This window comes from Hyperolius riggenbachi, chromosome 1 (genome assembly GCF_040937935.1).
Source record: "Hyperolius riggenbachi isolate aHypRig1 chromosome 1, aHypRig1.pri, whole genome shotgun sequence".
NCBI lineage: Eukaryota > Metazoa > Chordata > Amphibia > Anura > Hyperoliidae > Hyperolius > Hyperolius riggenbachi.
In genome coordinates, this window is record NC_090646.1 from 440,280,713 (window position 1) to 440,300,024 (window position 19,312).

The 19,312-nt window shown below is 44.5% G+C and overlaps 1 protein-coding gene across 5 annotated transcripts in view; it reads left to right on the forward strand.

Moving 5' to 3' along the window:
* SYK (spleen associated tyrosine kinase) overlaps positions 1 to 19,312 on the forward strand; it is a 218,170-nt gene that overhangs the window by 100,610 nt on the left and 98,248 nt on the right. For all 5 annotated transcript variants that reach the window (XM_068237920.1, XM_068237926.1, XM_068237936.1 and 2 more), the window contains exon 5: positions 4,688 to 4,769. In XM_068237920.1, the coding sequence (XP_068094021.1) occupies positions 4,688 to 4,769 (82 nt within the window). The remainder of the gene's footprint in view (positions 1 to 4,687; positions 4,770 to 19,312) is intronic.

The following is a 19,312-nucleotide window of genomic DNA, read 5'->3' on the forward strand; positions in this document are numbered from 1 at the left end:
TATTTGTCTTGTCTTGTCTACAGTATATAGCAAAGCGTATATCCAATGCGGACGCTAGCGCTGTATAAACAGATCTGCTCTCGTCGTCCTGTTGGCGAGAGCATGACCCTGGCAACCTGAGGCTGCATTTCCACTTGTGCGGTGGGAATCGCTGCGGTAAAAATTCGCATGCGGATGCGAATCTCGCATGCGGTTCTATGCAAACCCCCATGCGAATTCGCACGCGAACCCGCATGGATGACGATGCACGCGAACTTAACAACGGCAGTGCCGGTGCGACTCCCCACTGTTTCCATGCGAATCCACATGAAAACCCGCACACCCAAACAAAATCTAGCACCAAGGACCCCATCGGCTCCAGATCCTGATTGCCGTGATACTGCCAGCCGTTTGTCTTCCTTGGAGAAGACAGTACGGAGGTTTGCAATTTTCTTTCTAACAATTGCAGTATTGGGCGATTGGCAGTAGGGTGAATGGTCTGAAGCAAGTCTGCCAGCTTTTCATATGCCTCATTACGCTTTACTTTGTTGTAATAATTCAGATCCTTCACCTTTCAAAGGCAGGAGAAAGTTTGGTACAACTCGATAAAATCATGTAGCTGCTTCTGAGTGAGGGGGTAGTCGTGCGCCTTGTCAGCCATCCTAACATAAAAGAAACAGAAAGGTGAAGAAACCAGTATTTTTAGCTTGTGAGGATAAAGCCCAAAAAAATACCTCACAGTCAACTGCATAGCCAGCATATTAAAACATAATGAACAAAGTTCAATAGTCCCCTTTCCAAATTCATTAGGCTACAATGCAAGCTTAAACACTTCTGAATAAGCTGGTATGTAGACCTGTAGCAGGGCACAGTGGGAAAGGCTTGGCAGGTATCCGTTCGAAAGTATGATCAGACACCTGTGATCGCAAATATGAACGCAGTTATGAACCTCACTGACAGAAGAGCTGGTGACCACTCTGTGCAGCACATACAGGAGATGAAACAACAAATATCAGCAATAATATTTATTGAAAAGTGCAATAAATATAAACAGTGAAATGTGGTCAGTATAAATAGTACAACCACAGTGAATAATTCCACATGCACACACCATACAAGACTAAATAACTAGAAGTGACAGGACTATATACACAATATACAGACCCAAGAATGCAGTACCAAATCGTAATCAAGAGCAAGTCGAGACAAAGCGCAATATCAAAAACCAGGAGAGCAATGCAGTACAGAATCAGAATCCAAAGACAGGTAAGTAAACAAGCAAAAGGTCAGACCAGGCAAATCAGGAACAGGCAATGGGACCAGGAGTTCAGGCAGCTAGCAGCAAGCAGAGGCCTAGTACAACTGAAGCTCTGGCAATGTCTGTAGCAGGGTGGAGTCTTCAAATAGGCTCACTGCAGCTGACTGCATAATTGTAGAGGAAAGTCTTGCTAAGGATATCTGGTGGTGAGCAATAGAAGTACAACAAATATCAAGGGGTGAGAAGCACAAACCAACTTTAATGCACTTTTTTGCAAAGCATACACGCAGCAGTGGAGACCCCAATCTCCACAAGAAATATATATAAAATACAGAGGGGCTGCAGCACACAACAGGAAAACAGTGACAGGGGCTCTTGGTTACGCTTTAACGTACTTAAGCTCACCAACTGCGCCAAAGTGTCCCCGATCTGGTGAGTACAACATAATCTAATTTCAAAGTGCCATAAAGGGCCACCTGCTGGTGAGCAAAAGTCCAACAGTACTTAATGTATGCTATGCCACCAGCAGGTAAGACAGAGCATTGCAGGTTTCCTAACAAACGCTTTTTTTTCGGAACAACACCCGCTTATATACAGCCGCTGGGGACTCAAATTCCGGTGACAGTACACTTCCAGGGCACATCAATACGTTTGTTGTTTCACTCTACCATGCTCTCCTCCACTCTTAATTCAAAGAAACCCATGCACAAACACCTTGCTACCTTAAATTAAAAAGTGTGGACATACGTTCTTTAATCCGATCGTAACACCGTCACATGGGTGACAGTGGCCTTCCGGTTTAACATCACTTCCGGTTCACACCACCACGCGGAGACAAAGATGGCGACTGCAGTAGTGGAGCTGGACGAAAATCCACTTCCATCCACAGCCCGCTTCATCTGCATGACCAATGTGTGCAGAAAGTGTTTCTGCTTCAAGTGCCCCTCAAACCTCGGCCTGCATTTGCGGGGCTACCAGACCACCTGGGGGCAGAAGACATCACAGGAAGTGATCGTCCAGGCAGAAGAAAAGAAAACAGCCGAGATGCAGGCAAGCACCCGTCCCTTTTTACTTTAAAAGGTACATGCCAGCGTTGGGCAAATTATGGTCTGTGGGCCGCATCAGAGCGGACAGATAGCCGTCTCCTTCAGCCCTCCTTCCCTGCAGAGTTTTGTATATGCAGTTTGTACAGATTGAAGGTGATTAGGCATTACCCAGAAGCTTCCAGAAAAGCATCTTATCTACTGCTACAGAAGTTTCCAGCAAGTCCATTGTTTCAATAAGTAAACAAGTCTATAGACAACTCAGCATGTGACACCTACAGCCTTCTGAAGCAAAAATAATAGAGGAGCTCAATTACAATACCTGGCATCAAATCAGAATATAAAATAAACATACATTACAAAAATACATAGTACAATACATAGTATAGAGATATTATAGGTTTGCCACAAGTACTGACTAAGAATTACTTTACATAACTAACACTTGCAGAGCCATAACTAATCCATATCTCATAGTGATGAAGTCTGTACAGCGCCATGGAAACGGATTTAATTTGCCAATATGGCTTCTACTTTCTGCATCAGTAGACATCTGTATATTATGCTAGGTACACACAATACAATTTTCTGGCAGTTTTACCTTCCAAATCGATTTTTTCCAAAATGTCCGATCTGAATTTCGATAGATTTTCCGATCAATTTACATTTACTTTTATGGAAAAAGATCAGAAAATCGATCGAAATTCAAATAGGACATGTTGGGAAAAAAATCCATCTGGCAGGTAAATCTGCCAGAAAATTGTATCGTGTGTACCTAGCATTATCAAACAAGTGACAGCACTCCAGGTTGCAAACTGAAATGAAAGCCAACCGAGGCATTCAGAGCCCAACTGGGGCTAAATAAATGCCTTGAATGCAAATCAGATGCAAATTATGTAATAATTCCTAATCTAAAAATTTGAATGGAGGTTTAAGCACATGAATGGAGCTAGCCAAAAAGTATACTTACGTTAATTTTGTACAGCAGGAGAAATTGGCAGTGCTTTCACACAGAGGCTGTACCCAAATTAGCTATTTGCAAAGATGTGCAGAGCTCGAAAATATTGACAAAATGACACAACATGCATTCAAAACAGGTACAGCAAAGGAGGGCGTTAGCTTCAGTATAAATTATATTACGTATAGTAGGGAATAATTTGTGCACATATTTATACTGACGCTGACGTCCTCCTTTGCTGTACCTGTTTTAAATGCATGCAGTGTAATTTTGTCCATATTTTGGAGCTATGCACATCTTTGCAAATAGGTAATTCGGGTACAGCCTGGGTCTGAAAGCACTGGCAATTTCTCCTGCTGTACAAAATTAACTTCAGTATACTTTTTGGCTAACTGCATTAATGTGCTTCAACCTGCATTCGAATTTTTAGATTAGGAATTAGTACATAATTTGCATTCAAGGCATTTATTTAGCGCCAGTGGGGCTCTGCACGCCTCTGCTGGCTTTAATTTCAGTTTGCAGCCTGGAGCGCTGTCACTGGTTTGATGTCTGTTAGAAGAAATGTGTATACCATTTATGATTAGCAGCACTATGAAAAATTATGTTTTTATTGTAAGGGCCTGTTCAGACTGCACGCGTTTCCAGCCATGTTTTGGAAACGCGTGCGGGAGGCCAACACGCACGACATCAGAGCATAGAGTGCACTGTCTGATGTTCACACTGCATGCGTTCCAGACCTGTGCGGTCCGGGAACGCATGCTGCATGCAGATTTTGCAAAAACGTGCGGCTGTCCCATTCACTTTTCAGTGATGGGATCAGCCACGCAACGCATACAAACGCGGATGGCGTGCGTTCACATGCGTTGCGTTCTGTATGCGTGGCCGTCCGCGTTTGTAATGTGAACGGGCCCTTAGACTAGCAGTAGGTCTTCCCCGCGAGGCCCGTCATAGCTGTGGCGAAGTCTAGTAGGGTATAATTTGTGCACGTATTATTTATACTGAAGCTAACGCCTTTCTTTACTGTACCTGTTTTGAATGCATGTTGTGTAATTTTGTCCATATTTTGGAGCTCTGCACATCTTTGCAAATAGCTAATTCGGATACAGCCTCTGTGTGAAAGCGTTGCCAGTTTCGTCTGCTGTACCTAGCATTAGAAAGATCTTTCAGTTGTCCTCACTCATAGCTAGTAAGTCTCATCTTACACCACACCAGTTGTTTGTAAGGCCAAATATAACCTCATGGAAAGCTTATTATATGTCTCAATACTGAAATTAAAAAATATAGAAATTTGGAATAGATTTTTGATTTATGGCTATGGAATTGTACAAAGCTATCATAACATTTATGATATTTTAATTGTTCCAGCTCAACTAAAGCATATTAGTAATTTAAGTGAAGTTGTTGGATTTTACAAACAATGTTTTTTGTATGTCAAACTTTTTTTTTTAGTTGGTTGAACATTATTCCTACAAACCTGATGGGCTTTTAAGAGAATTAACAGAACCATGTCCACGCTCTGATCATAGTGGTGGTAAGTGCTGAAAACTAATACATAGTTACATAGTTAATTGGGTTGGGAAAAAAGCCATTCCTTAACCGAATTCAATCAGAAAAACGTTTCTGCCCACTCACGTACTGTATATCGTCATCAGTTATATGAAAGGAGCATTGCAGGATGTGTGACATTTTCCAAGAGAAGGGTCAGGCTTTGGTAGTAAGCAAGACAATCTAGATTGAAGGAACCTTTCAGGGTGGGTCAAGTAAAAGTACTCCCCAGAATTATGTTTCCTCTTGCTTAGAACACTTATTGAAAGATTGCTAAAAATACTCGTTAGACTTACCGGTACACGGTATTTCTACGAGACCTCCAGGATGGCCCATAATTGAGAGTACCCTGGCTCCTCCCTGCAAATGAAACACAGGCTTAGCATTAGATTAATTGAAGTGGTATAAAGGACAGGTGCTCCCTCTCATTATCAGTTTTAACAGAGTACACCCAGTGATTCGCCCGAAAACACCACTTCGTGTCAAATTAGTTTAGAAAGGAGAAAACCCCCTCACATCGGTCCAGAAAAAGAAGAACACCTCGTGAGATAGGGAGGGAAGTAGAAGGGCCATCCTGGAGGTCTCGTAGAAATACCATGTACCGGTAAGTCTAACGAGTATTTTATCCCTACGTCCTCCAGGATGGCCCATAATTGAGAGACCCCAGAGAAGTTTTACCTCATTTTTAGGGTGGGATAATAGACTGTAGGACCTTCCTCCCAAACGCCATATCTTGACTTGAGAGAACGTCTATTCTGTAATGCTTGACGAAAGTTGTTGGAGTAGACCAGGTCGCTGTTTTACAGATCTGATCTACCGACGCTCCAGCCCTCTCTGCCCATGAGGTGGACACTGATCTAGTAGAGTGAGCCGTCAGTAGAGTCGGGACTGGTTGATTTGCCATGACATAAGCTTGGTATATAGTTTGTCTAATCCAACGAGAAACCGTATTCTTGGTTGCTGCGTGCCCTCTCCTTTGACCCGCAAACGCAACCAATAAATTATTATCTTTCCTCCATTCTTTCGTCCTTTCAAGGTAAATAAGAATTGCTCTCCTTACATCCAGTAAATGCAAATCCCTTTCTTTGTCATTTTTGGGGCTATTACAAAAGGATGGAATGATTATGTCTTGTTTTCTGTGAAAGCTTGAATTTACTTTAGGTACATATGTGGGGTCTGGCCTAAATATGATTTTGTCCTCTAACACAGTCATGTAAGGATCTTTTATAGAAATAGCCTGCAAGTCGCTCACCCTCCTTGCCGACGTGATCGCTATAAGAAAAGCTATCTTAAGAGTCATAAACCTTTCAGAAGATTCCTGTAAGGGTTCAAAAGGTGCCTTTATTAACTGTTGTAGTACCATGGAGAGGTCCCAGGGGGGGGAACGTTTGTATCTTTACCGGCTTGTTTTTTGATATCGCCTTGACAAAGGCTATTACATGGCAATTTTTTGCTAACTGTCTGTCTAGAAAGACTGATAGGGCTGCAATCTGCACCTTAATCGTACTTACCGATAGGTTCATATCAACCCCATCCTGTAAAAAGTCCAGGATTAGCGGTAAGTCATTACTTTTCAGGATCAGCCCTTTCCTAGCCTTCCAACCACAGAAAGTTTTCCAAACTCTAAAGTAAATTTTCCTAGTTACTTCCTTCCTTTTTGATACTAGCGTTGTAATTACTTTTTCTGAGAAACCCTTTTCTCTTAAAACTTGTTTCTCAGGATCCAAGCTGTTAGTTGCAGTCTGTGCAAATGAGGGTGATACTGACCCCTTTGAGCCAGAAGGTCCTGTCTGATAGGTAATTTCCACGGGTGCTGAATTGCCAGACTTTTGACGAGTGGAAACCATGCTCGTTTGGGCCACCAAGGGGTGATGAGAATAACCGTGGTATTTTCCTGTGTTATTTTCCCCACTACCCTGGACAGGAGATTGAACGGAGGGAAGGCATATACTAACCCCTCGCCCCAGGGAATGGACAGCGCATCCTGACTTTCTTGTGAGGATGACGCTGTGAGGGAACAATAATCTGGAAGCTTGGTGTTCTCTGGTGTCGCAAACAGATCTTTGTTCGGAAGTCCCCACTTTTGTATTATCTGTTCGAATACTTCTGGGCAGAGCTCCCACTCCGATTCCCGGATGAAATCTCTGCTCAGACCGTCTGCCAACCAATTCTGCGTTCCCTTTATGTAGGTTGCTGCAAGGGACCTGACATGTAGTTCCCCCCAGTTTGAGATTTGTAGAGAGAGAGCAAGGAGATCTGGTACCCTTGTCCCTCCCTGTTTGTTTATGTAACTTACTGCCACTATATTGTCTGACAAAACCAATACCTTTTGATCTGTCAGCAATTTCTCGAAGTCTTTTAGTGCTTCCCTGATTGCTAGGAGTTCTCTGAAGTTGGACGTCCTTTTCTTCTGGTCTGGACTCCAGCTTCCCTGACTCTGATGCCCCTGGCAGTGGGCCCCCCAGCCCCAAGCGCTGGCATCTGTCGTAACCCGTACCGTTGGGTTCTGGACCCATTGGCGTCCCTGAATGAGGTGGTTTACTTCTAACCACCACTCCAGAGATTCCTTTGTAATGGAGTCTAATACTTCGATCTGATTTAGGGTTGTGTGGTCTTTGTCCCAATTTTTTAGGAACCACTATTGAAGCACTCTGGCATGAGCCTGAGCCCACTGTACTGCCGGGATACATGACGTCATTGAACCTATTAGAGATAACACTTGTCTTAGTGTTACCTTTTGTAACGAAAGGAGGTCCCGAGTTTTTCCGGTAACCTTCCTGATTTTTTCCTCGGGTAAGAATATTCTTTGCGCTACCGAATCTATAAGGTAGCCTAGAAAAACTTTTTTCTGAGCTGGTGATAAATCCGACTTTTCGTAATTCACCAGCCAGCCCAGGCGTCCTAAGGTTTGAATGCAGAGGTGTAGATCCCTCTCTATTTCCTCTGTATTCCTTCCTAATATTAAAAAGTCGTCCAGATAGGGGATGATCTTTACGTTCCTTAAATGAAGAAAAGCTATGACTTCCGCCATGATTTTGGTGAAAATTCTTGGAGAGGCCGCTAGACCGAACGGGAGTGCGCAAAATTGGTAATGACAAATTGTCCTTCCAATCTTTATGGCGAACCATAAAAATTTCTGAGGAGACACTAGTATCGGGACATGCAGATATGCATCCTGGAGGTCCAGGGTGCACATAAACGTTCCCGGCGTTAGAAAGTTTCGCACGGAGTAAATGCTTTCCATTTTGAATTTTTTCTCCCTGAGGAACACATTTAACCTCCTTGATTATCATTCTGAATTTGCCCGACGGTTTTTTGACTACGAATACATGGGAATAAAACCCTTTTCCCTGTTGACTCTGTGGTACTGGCGAAATTACTCTCTGTTCCATGAGGGAAGTCACTGCTTCTTTCAAGGCCTTTGCCTTTATCTGATCTTTTGGCAGACTGGTTATGTAAAATTTTTCTGGGGATACTGTTCTCCACTGATCTAGGAAGAACAGCAGTCTCCCCCCCACCCTTAGGACGTCATTTGGGGTCTTTGTTGCCAGGGGTTGTGGGCCTCTGTGAAGTAGAGGCTCCCCTACCCCTGCCCCGGGAATAGGACCAGTTCCTTTTGGGGTCTGGGGTTCTACCACGGAACCCAGCACCCCCTCTCCCCCGAAAATATTTCCTGAATTGGCCTCTCTTACGTTTATCAGGGAACTTTTTTCTCCTATCCGTAGACCGGGTAAGTACTTCATCTAAGTCTTTTCCAAACAACAGATTTCCCTCAAATTTCATGGCACAAAGACGGGCTTTAGAGGTTAAATCCCCCTCCCAGGTTTTTAACCAGGTAGCTCTTCTAATTGCGTTAATTAAACCCAAGGCTTTAGCTGCAGCTCTCAGCGACTCCACCAGAGCATCAGCTAAAAAAGCTAGTGACCTTGCTATCACCGGAAGAGACTCCACAATTTCCAAATGAGGAGTACCGGAGACCAACTTATTCTGTAATTCATCAATCCATGTAACCAGATTCCTGGAGACACAGACTGATGAAATGGTGGGCCTACAAAGAAACGAAATTGCCTCCCAAGAGCGTTTTGACAGAACCTCCACTTTTTTATCCATTGGGTCCTTGAGTGCTCCTGTGTCCTCAAAGGATAAGTCAGCATCCTTCGAGTACTGGGATAAGGAGGCGTCCAACTTTGGACACTTTGCCCACCTCTGAATCTCCTCGTCTTTAAAGGGGAATCTCCTTTTAAAAGATTTGGGGATAGCCAGTCTCCTCTCCGGTGACTCCCACTGGTCATCAATAATAGAATCGAGGGCTTTATGTATAGGAAAGACTCTGCCTACTGGAGTCTGTAGTCCCTTATAAATTTCGTCTTGTACCGAAGTCTCTTGTGCTGTAACAGAAATCTGTTCTGAGTCATAAATCGCCTTTAGAAGCTCAGCCGTCTCGTCTGCACTAAACAAGTACCTAGAACCCTTTTTTAGGACAGGTAATTCCCCGGACTCTATATCAGAGGGGTCCTCTTCCATATCCTCTAGCTCCTCTATGGAGGAACCGTCCTGCTGTGGATCAGACACTGGCACAGCTTTACCGGAGGAAAGGGAAGTGGGAGCCCCAAGGGGCTTCTCTGACATAGCCGCCCTTAATGCTTGAAAGGTAGTTTGCATTTCTGTAGTAAATGAAGCTAAAAAATGTTTAACCACTTTAGAGGATTCTTGTTCCTCAGACTCATCTAAGCATTTTTGACATAGGGATTTTAACCAAGTGTCAGGCAGTTTTATATTACAGGTATTGCATCTTTTAGATTTGTTTTTATGTTTAAGAGAGGTTTTTCCATTATCTTTAGCTTGCTGGAGAAACACACACAAATAGAAAAAACTAACATTACTATTTATCTAGTTTTAAGCAGGTGAACATGCTTTCAAGATTCAATACAATACCTGTCCTGCTGACAAATGGCTGGATATATCCGCCTTCTTTGTAGGTTCTCCAGCAGTAACAACGGAGTGATCCATACTGCTTGAAAACCGGCTTCCATCTGATTCAGACTCCTTAAAAGGAGACTGGAGGCTCCACCCCTTGAGTCTAGGGGACTTACAGCGCCATTTTTGATAGTGGCATTTCCATTACTTTTAGCTGCCACTATACAGGGCCCTTCTTCGGGGATTACTATTCCCCCATTGAGTACCCCTGCACTCGCCCGACCGCAGCCGTCAGTGTCCCTCCTGGATCTGCACGCAGATCACGGAACTCCTGCGGCCGCGGGGAAGCCAATCGCCGACCCACCCGAAAGCGGAAGTACGTCGAAGGGGCGTGGCCAATGCGGCGAGGATCTGGACGCCAACCAAGCATCCGGTCTCGATTCCACGTGGCGTGAGGCCCCATCTTCCACCCGCATTAAGCCCATGAGCAGCCGGAGGGGAAAGCAGTTCCCCACCTGAAACGGAACTCCGTCTCCACTCCCGTGCGAGGCCCGCAGACAGCCCCAGCCGCCCGCAGTGCCTCAGACTCAGGTCATCAGCCTCCGCCGAAATCCAGGTCAGTCTGCAGGCAACACCATGCCTACAGCACACACAGGGCTCATGGTCGGTAGGGAGGGCGCGGAACGCAGAGGCCACCACGACTCCATCACATGGCCCCTGGTCCCATAAAAGCCTGCGAAACCTGCAAGTGAGGAAACACAGTGAAAACTGATAATGAGAGGGAGCACCTGTCCTTTATACCACTTCAATTAATCTAATGCTAAGCCTGTGTTTCATTTGCAGGGAGGAGCCAGGGTACTCTCAATTATGGGCCATCCTGGAGGACGTAGGGATAAAACATAATTTATAGATATAGTCAACTGTGGAAGCAAATCTGATAGCCCAATAGCCAGCCATAGAATGTGTGAAGTAAGGAGATCACACCATCTCACTCAGGCACCCCTTGTTGATTGGATTACTCCATCACCATTCCATCCTTCGGAATATCCACTATTATACATTATGTGCTATCTTTATTTTTTTAGGGAATTGTGGGACACTGTTTTTTTTCATTTAGGTATTTAGATATAGCTTCTGAAGAAGCAGTGATGCAAGCCTGCAAAACACTAGTTTTACTTGAGTACTTGATTTAAATATTTGAGTGCCAGTAAATTGGACTTTATCACCGTTTTGCTTTCAATATGCTGAAAACCCATTTTGTTTAACCTCCCTGGTTCCACAATGCTCTGGCCCCTTAAGGGTTAGAGTATTTTTTTTTATTCTTACTCTGTGATCACGGTGATTGGCTTACAGTGATCACAGGGTTAGGAGCCAATGAAATTCTAACATGTGCACATTGGTCCCCCCACTGGTACCAGGGCACCACCTTGCAGATCGACTCAGCCAAGTGCTGTCAGAGCATCACCACCACTCACCCAACCCACTTTGTGAAGGTCCTCATGTGCCATTCCAACGGTCCTCTGCCCCTCACATAGCAACAGAGTGAATTACTAGCCTGGAGCCCCACACTTTTTCCTGAAGAATCACGTCTCAATGCCTACCAGAAAACAGTCCTTGTACATTTACTGACAACTTTAAGTACCGGTACAGATAGGTAACAAATGAGTGCCTATTGAGTGCCCAATCCAATAAAACCTTCTCTGTTATACTAGGTACACACAATGCAATTTTTCTTTTGATTATTTCCATGATGTCCAATCTGATTTCTAAGCAATTTTCCATAGACGTGAATGGAAAATCGATCAGAAAGCAGATCACACATGTTGGAAATAATTGATTTTACATTAAATCTGTGGTCACAGCATGCAGCACTTTCTAATAATGCTACACGTTACACACAAACGAAACGTGTGCACTGTGAATGTCGCACAGATTTAGTATTGCTGTGTGTTAGTCTGCATTGAAACATTTCTATTTAATAATATTTAGTCTATTATATACATATACCTTTTTCTATTTATAATATTATTAATGTGCAGGTGATTTTAGGGCTATTTATTCTTATACAAATAAATTATACTATTCATGTTATTTATAGTGAAGTATTTTAAGGATTAAATATATTATTGTTTATATGTGTGTAAGGGTGTTTGTGCAGTGGGGATGGTTAGGGTTAGGCACCACCAGAGAGGTCTTAGGGTTAGGCACCACCAAGGGGGTCTTGGGGTCTTAGGGTTAGGCACCACCAGGGGGGTCTTAGGGTTAGGCACCACCAGAGGGGTCTTAGGGTTTGGCACCACCAGGGGGGTCTTAGGGTTAGGCACCACCAGGGAGGTCTTAGGGTTAGGCACCACCAGGGAGGTCTTAAGGTTAGGCACCACCAGGGAGATGGTTAGGGTTAGGCACCACCAGGGGGATGGTTAGGGTTAGGTACCACCAGGGGGATGGTTAGGGTTAGGCACCACCAGGGGGGTCTTAGGGTTAGGCACCACCAGGGGGGTCTTAGGGTTAGGCACCACCAGGGGGGTCTTAGGGTTAGGCACCACCAGGGGGGGTGGTTAGGGTTAGGCACTACCAGGGGGTGGTTAGGGACCACCAGGGGGGTTTTAGGGTTAGGCACCTCCAGGAAGGGTCTTAAGGTTAGGCACCACCAGGGGAGATTTAAGGTTAGGCACCACCAGGGAGATCTTAGGGTTAGACTAACGATTGTGGAATTATCTCCGTGGTCAGCGCACAACCTGCACGCCGACACCACGGAAATCCTCCACAAACGTTTGGATAAGAGAACCCAGCTAAGGTGCAGATGCACCCGTAGAGAGGAACTCCAACCGGCAGATGGAGCTGTGGAGTGCAGAGGAACAGATCCTCTGCACAGCCACGGATGCCAGATAAGGATTGTACGTAATGGGGCAATACGGAGCAGGATAGATTCTCTCGAGGGATAGAGTACAGAGACAGAATGTATGTATGTCTACCAATCTAGTCGCCACCCGGCGACGGTCGACATACAACAGCGAAAACCAAAGTGGGAACGCAATCGCAAGAGTGGCGATTGCCAACAGTGACACAAGACAGAGTAAAGGTTAAACACAGGAGCAGAGCGAAAGGCACAGCATATCAAACAATGAGAATGTCAACGAAAATAACAAACGCAATACCTAAACGCGGTCACCGCGCGTTAGGCGCAGCAGCGACAAGCGCGTTTACGGCGCCGTCTCCGCACATAAGCGCAACAGAGACAAGCACGCCACCCTGACTAACGAATGAACACAAATGAACAAATAACAGGAACGCTTGCTAAACGGCTGCCTTACCTCAGGCAACTGCAAGCATTTGCTCCAGACAGACAGACGAACGGAAAACAGGAATAGGTCAGATAAGATCCACCGCTCTTCCGCCAGAGCAAGTGCGATCCGGGTTCAGGGTCAGGACAGGAAGGATCCACTGCTCTTTCCGCCAGAGCGAGTGTGAACCAAGTACAGAAACAGAGCTAGCAGGATCCACTGCTCTTTTCCACCAGAGCAAATGTGATCCAAGTACAGAAACAGAGCTAGCAGGATGCACTGCTCTTTTCCACCAGAGCAAGTGTGATCCAAATACAGAAACAGAGCTAGCAGGATCCACTGCTCCTTTCCACCAGAGCAAGTGTGATCCAAGTACAGAAACAGAGCTAGCAGGATCCATTGCTCTTTTCCACCAGAGCAAGTGTGATCCGAGTACAGGAATAGGCCTAGCAGGATCCATTGCTCTTTCCGCCAGAGCGAGTGCGATCCACATGGCAAGACAAACAGATGGAGTAACCAGTAGCAACCGCTGCTCTGGTTAGCACCCCTAAGGCAGAAAACAGAAGGAAGCACTGCCACTACCACTAGGGCAAATGCAATCCAGACAGATGGAGCAGCCAGCAGCAACCGCAGCTCTGGCCTACACTCCCAGACAGACAGAACAATTTCCTGTCGACCACCGCTGGCGACAAGACAATCGAGGCAGAGAAACAGAACAAGGCAATACAAGTAGTACAACCTGACTGCACTAGAGGGATGCCTAGTGCAGTCCCCAGGAATACACTAAGATAATCTTAAGCAAACAATAGCAAGGCTGACACTCCCGGTGTTAGCAGGAACAAACCATGATGACCAGCAAAGGACTCTGGAAGAGCAAGGTATTTATACTGCAAGCCTTCAAAGGAGGCAGGTAGGCAATTTGCATGACAAGTGTATGCAAATTCCTCAGCAGAGCAACTTTGGAACTTGCAAAGCGAAGACAGGTCTCTTATCCAGAGACCTGCAGCCCACAGACTTAAGGAATGGTCAAACAGCTGTCTGCCTGTGCAGACAGCTGAGCGGATCATTACATAGACACCACCAGGGGGTGGTTAGGGTTAGGCATCATCAGGGGGTTGGTTAGGATTAGGCGCCACCAGGAAGGTCTAGAGGTCAGGGATAGGTACAGGGAGGGTTCTGTATGAGAGTAGGGTTAGGTATAGTTACAGTGTATATTTACACAAAGGGGGGGTCTAGGGGTTAGGGATAGGGAGAGATCTGTGTGAGCCTATAGTTAGGTATAATTGCAGTAAAATACCTGTAAAATCTACCATTGTATTACTGTTTCATGCAAGTGTAAAACATTTTTGTTATAGACGTTATAGACGTTATTTGACATTTCATTTCCAATTTCGTTTTTGCTATAGACTGTATTTTGCCATTTCATTTCCGTTTATTGAACCTATTTAGCACTAGATTTTCATTTATAAGCTATAAATGAAAAATATTGTTTTAGATTAGAATTTATAATTTAGGCTATATCCCACGCCCTTTTGTGATGCACGCAAATATGCAGTTCTCTATACCATGACACAGCAGGTGTTTACATGTCCTGCTGTGTCATTTACTTCAAATACTTCCATATAAGGATGGAACTTTCTCCACACACACACACACACACACACACATATATATATATATATATATATATATATATATATATATATATATATATATATATATACATATACATACACACACACATATATCTTTGCCCTAATCCTGGGAAGGACATTATAGCTATGTTATTTATGGCAGCTTCTAAGCATTTGTGTTTGGCCAGAACAATTGCAAGATGCAGGAAGAGGAGAAAAACAAAAATGCGATGCCATTAAAATAAATTACATGTTCGACAAACACAACAGCATGAATTCAAATAAGTGTGAATCAGGGGCGTAACAATAGACCCTGCAAGGGAGGCAACCCAAAAGCCACAGTGGGCCCCATCCTGAGAGACTGAAAACTAAGGGCAAGGAGAGAAAAACATTTCTGCTCTCTGCACAATTGTTCTAATGACTGCATCTGCTCAGCCACTGATAAGGAATCATATAAAGTTTTGTAGTCAAATATTTGTAGACATTCCCTATTTAGTGTTCAGCAGGGTCTTGTGTACAGCACTATTCTACCCCCAGCATTTCTACCCCTCTCCAAGTGCTGTGTTCTGTAGTGATGCTTGTGGAGTCTGGGCACTGAGAGACCAAGCTTTCTCTATTCTCTGCACAATTGTTCTAATGACTGCATCTGCTCAGCCACTGATAAGGAATCATACAAAGCTTTGTTGTCAAAGATTTGTAGACAGACCCTATTCAGTGTGCAACAGGCTCTTCTGTATAGCACCCAGCCCCAACTTCTCTACCCCTCCCCAAGTACTCTGTACTGTAGTGATGCTGGAGAAGTCTGTAGAGCCAGTTCTGCTACTTCAGAGATGGATAGAGAGATTGTAATAAGCTGAGGCTAGGAGCACACTTGTCAGTTTTTGTTGTTTTTTTTAATGCGTTTTCTCCACACCATGTGTGTCTGTATGTGTGAAAACTTGCATGTTTTATCACAGAAGCGGATGTAATCGATATAGAAAATGCCTGCAGTGCTTCACTGCTGTCTGTTTTTATCTGCATTGGGAAAACACATTCATGTGTGCACTAGCCAACTGAATAACATTGCTATTCAGTTTACCTGTGCAGAAGTGGGGGGAGAACTTGGCGGGAGGGGGCCCCATCCAAAGTTTTGCAGGGGTGCCCAGTGATTTCTAGTTATGCTCCTGGTGTGAATGGGGCCTTAATAGTACCAAAGTGGTTGTGTTTAACTGTCTTTAAATCAAGGTTGTCAGCCACAAAACCAAATTCTATTTACACACTGCTCTGTAGTTATTATGCAGTCTACATTGCAAGCATTCCAATATAATCATAAATGTTTTTGCTGTAATGAATCTTATCTCAGTCAACGTTGCTCTAATCTGGTGCATTCCCAGGGAGAAGGAAGCTTGTTATCTCCCCTCCCACATTCTTGCTACTCACTGCTTGGCCGAGGGCAGTTCAATGTGACATGTGACTGAGAAGGGAAATACAGATCTCCCCTCATCAGAAGCTATTGAAATACCATCTATGCTTTGTTCACGTGTTTACAAAGCAAGCTAGATATGACTGTGCAGTTTCTAGAAGAAAAAGAAAAAGCGTAAGGGAGGAAACGACATCAGGATTGGCTTCAGTCAGAGGCAGTAAAGATAGAAAATGCCTAAACCAGTTTTTTCTTTATTTACTATATAAAATTTACTGAAATCAAAATGTGTACAGCACAATACATGTTAAGTAGAATAAGTATTTGTCTACTTATATAAGTGTTTTCTTTCCTGGGATAGTATGACTGCCCCTGCTGCTTTAAAAAATGTTTTGAGATATTTTATTACAATTAAAAGAGTTTCCTTTAACTAAATATACTGTAAATTTAGATGCAAGCAACTTAAAGAAAGCTGTGCGAACAACATTTAGCACATCGCTCCACTTAAGCTCAATACTGTTGAGCTATTCAGAGCGGATTAACCTGCTGAGCGGTCTGGACGAGCTCAGCTCGTCCAACACCGCCAGAGGCTGCCGCTCAGGCCCTGCTGGGCCGATTTTCACCAAATAAAGTGCAGCACACGCAGCCGGCACTTTGCCAGCCGCGTGTGCTGCCTGATCGCCGCTGCAGCGCGGCGATCCGCCGCGTGCAGCGGCGAAAGAGGGTCCCCCCAGCCGCCCGAGCCCAGCGTAGCCGGAACAAACAGTTCCGGCCAGCGCTAAGGGCTGGATCGGAGGCGGCAGACGTCAGGACGTCGGCTGACGTCCATGACGTCACTCCGCTCGTCGCCATGGCGACGAGGGAAGCGAAACACGGAGGGCCGCTCATTGCGGCCTTCCGTGTTATTTCTTGCCGCCGGAGGCGATCAGAAGATCGCCTCCGGAGCGCCCTCTAGTGGGCTTTCATGCAGCCAACTTTCAGTTGGCTGCATGAAATAGTTTTTTTTTTATTTAAAAAAAACCCTCCCGCAGCCACCCTGGCGATTTAATCAGAACGCCAGGGTGGTTAACAGTACATGGAGTCAAAACTTAATTCAGGTTTCTTTGGCAAAATGAAATCCATAATATGGAATTAAATGGCTCTACATACTGTATTATTCATGTAGAGAAGCACAAGCTATCCAAATTGGCAACCTGCTGCAAGAAAGTGAAAGAAAATGTGTTTCCCACACACACACACCCTGATACTCTGATTTCAGTAAAGTACTGCACAGTTTCCCAAGCTAAGAGAAGAAATCACATGGCTAGATGATAAATGGAGCTGTTGTATGAACTCATATATACTTTATTTGTGCCTCCACCGTTTCAGAAATGAAAGTTAAGTTTTGCCAAAGGACTTCCCAAACCGGTTAGACATCTGAAGCACTTTAGACAAAGAATGGGCTGTGTCTCACAGCTGGGCGGGGCTGACCATTGCAAGAGAAGATATGTGGATACTGGCAAGAGAGGAGATATGTGCATGGCTGTTGTACTGTCTGCCTAAATCCACCACAACCCTAATTAGAGAGTAATACTTAGTTGTGAACCTGTTATATCACAATAAATGTCCATTGTGTAGAGCAAGGAAAATTACCATCATCCATACAAAATATCTCATCTCATTTACTGTCAACATAATATGCATAGATTATATAAAAGCAGTATATGGCTAATGAGATGCTAACAATTCCAGCTTGAATGTAATGCAAAGTGTATGCAGTCTGGAATTTGGCTAGTCAAAATAATTTCCTGTCAGTTTTGATTGGCCCTATTCCAAGTGGATATAATTTGCATAGAATGTACATGCAAGCCAGGATTATTAGCTATGACCATCTCTACTTGCAAAACTAAGGTCCGGTTCAGATGGTTGCTTGGAGACGTCTCGCCTACCTGGTGCTAAATGCTTTCCTGCAACTGAGCAAAAAGGTGCTTGGCATCGGTTCTAGTCGTTCGGTCATCACAACAGGTTTTGAGTCCCTTAGGGGCTCACGGAAGCGTAGAAAGTTGCAGATTGAGAAAGAAAGACACATGCTACATGTAGTGCACAGGATGAGACAAGGGCATGGAGCGCGGTGTTTGCATAAACAGGAAAAGGCAAAGCAGTTGTCCATTTATTTGAAAGTACAGCGCTTGAGCAACAAACACCTCAAGCACAGCAATTAATGGCCATGTGAACCAGGCCTAAAATACTCTCCACACGTGACATGAAAAGCATATTCCTCCCTTTGGTAAAACCCTAAGAATATTATAAATCACATCAATACATACTGTAAATGCCACAGAAACAGCAAAAAAGGAATATCCAGCTCTTATTTGCAGAGATTTCCTGGGTAACACCAACAATATCCGATCACCTGGGTCATAACTACCAGAAACAACATAATCGTCTTTAGAATTATATGGTAAATAAATGGTCATATGAATGTGTGCCAAAGGTTGAAGAATAAATTGTGAAAAGTATAGTACGTTGTAGCTGTGTGCTCTAGCCATGTAAGATATTATATTTAAACGTCTATTTGAAAAGGGCGCCTGGAAAAAAGGGCGCCTGGTATAGCCCATATACCAACTTCGGCTACAAAGGGCGCTTGGTGTAGCCCATATATTCCAAATTCGACTACAAAGGGCGCCTGGTGTAGCCCATATATGTCAACTTCTCCCTACTCTCACACAGAACCCTCCCCTGATGGTGCCCAATCCTAACCTCTCCCTGGTAGTGCCTAACCCTAAGACAGCCCCTGGTGATTACTACGACCTAACCTCTACCTACTCTCAGAAAGAACCCTCCGCTAACCCTAATTCCCCCAGTGGTGCCTAACCCTAAGACCCCCCAGTAGAGTTGTCCCGAACGGTTTGGCCACGAACATATTTGCGCAAACATTGGTGGTTCGCGTTCGAGTCGAAACGCGAACTTTATGGCGAGTTCGACCCGCCCCTATACTGCATCATTGGGCTAAACTTTGACCCTCTACATCACAGTCAGCAGACACATGACAGCCAATCAGGCTGCACTCCCTCCTGGATCCCCCCCCCCCCCCCCTTATAAGGCAGCTGCGTCGGCCATTATCTCACTCAGTGTTGCTGCAGTAGTGAGAGAAGGGAGAGAGTTGCTGCAGAAAAACCCTTAGTTAGGCTCTTGTAGCTTGCTCCTAGCTGATATTTGTTGTTGAAAAGCACCACAAAAAGAGCTCTTTTCAGAGCTAATGTTCTTGTGAAGTTTTTTTTTTTTTGTGCCAGTGACACTGCATTATACAGCCCTG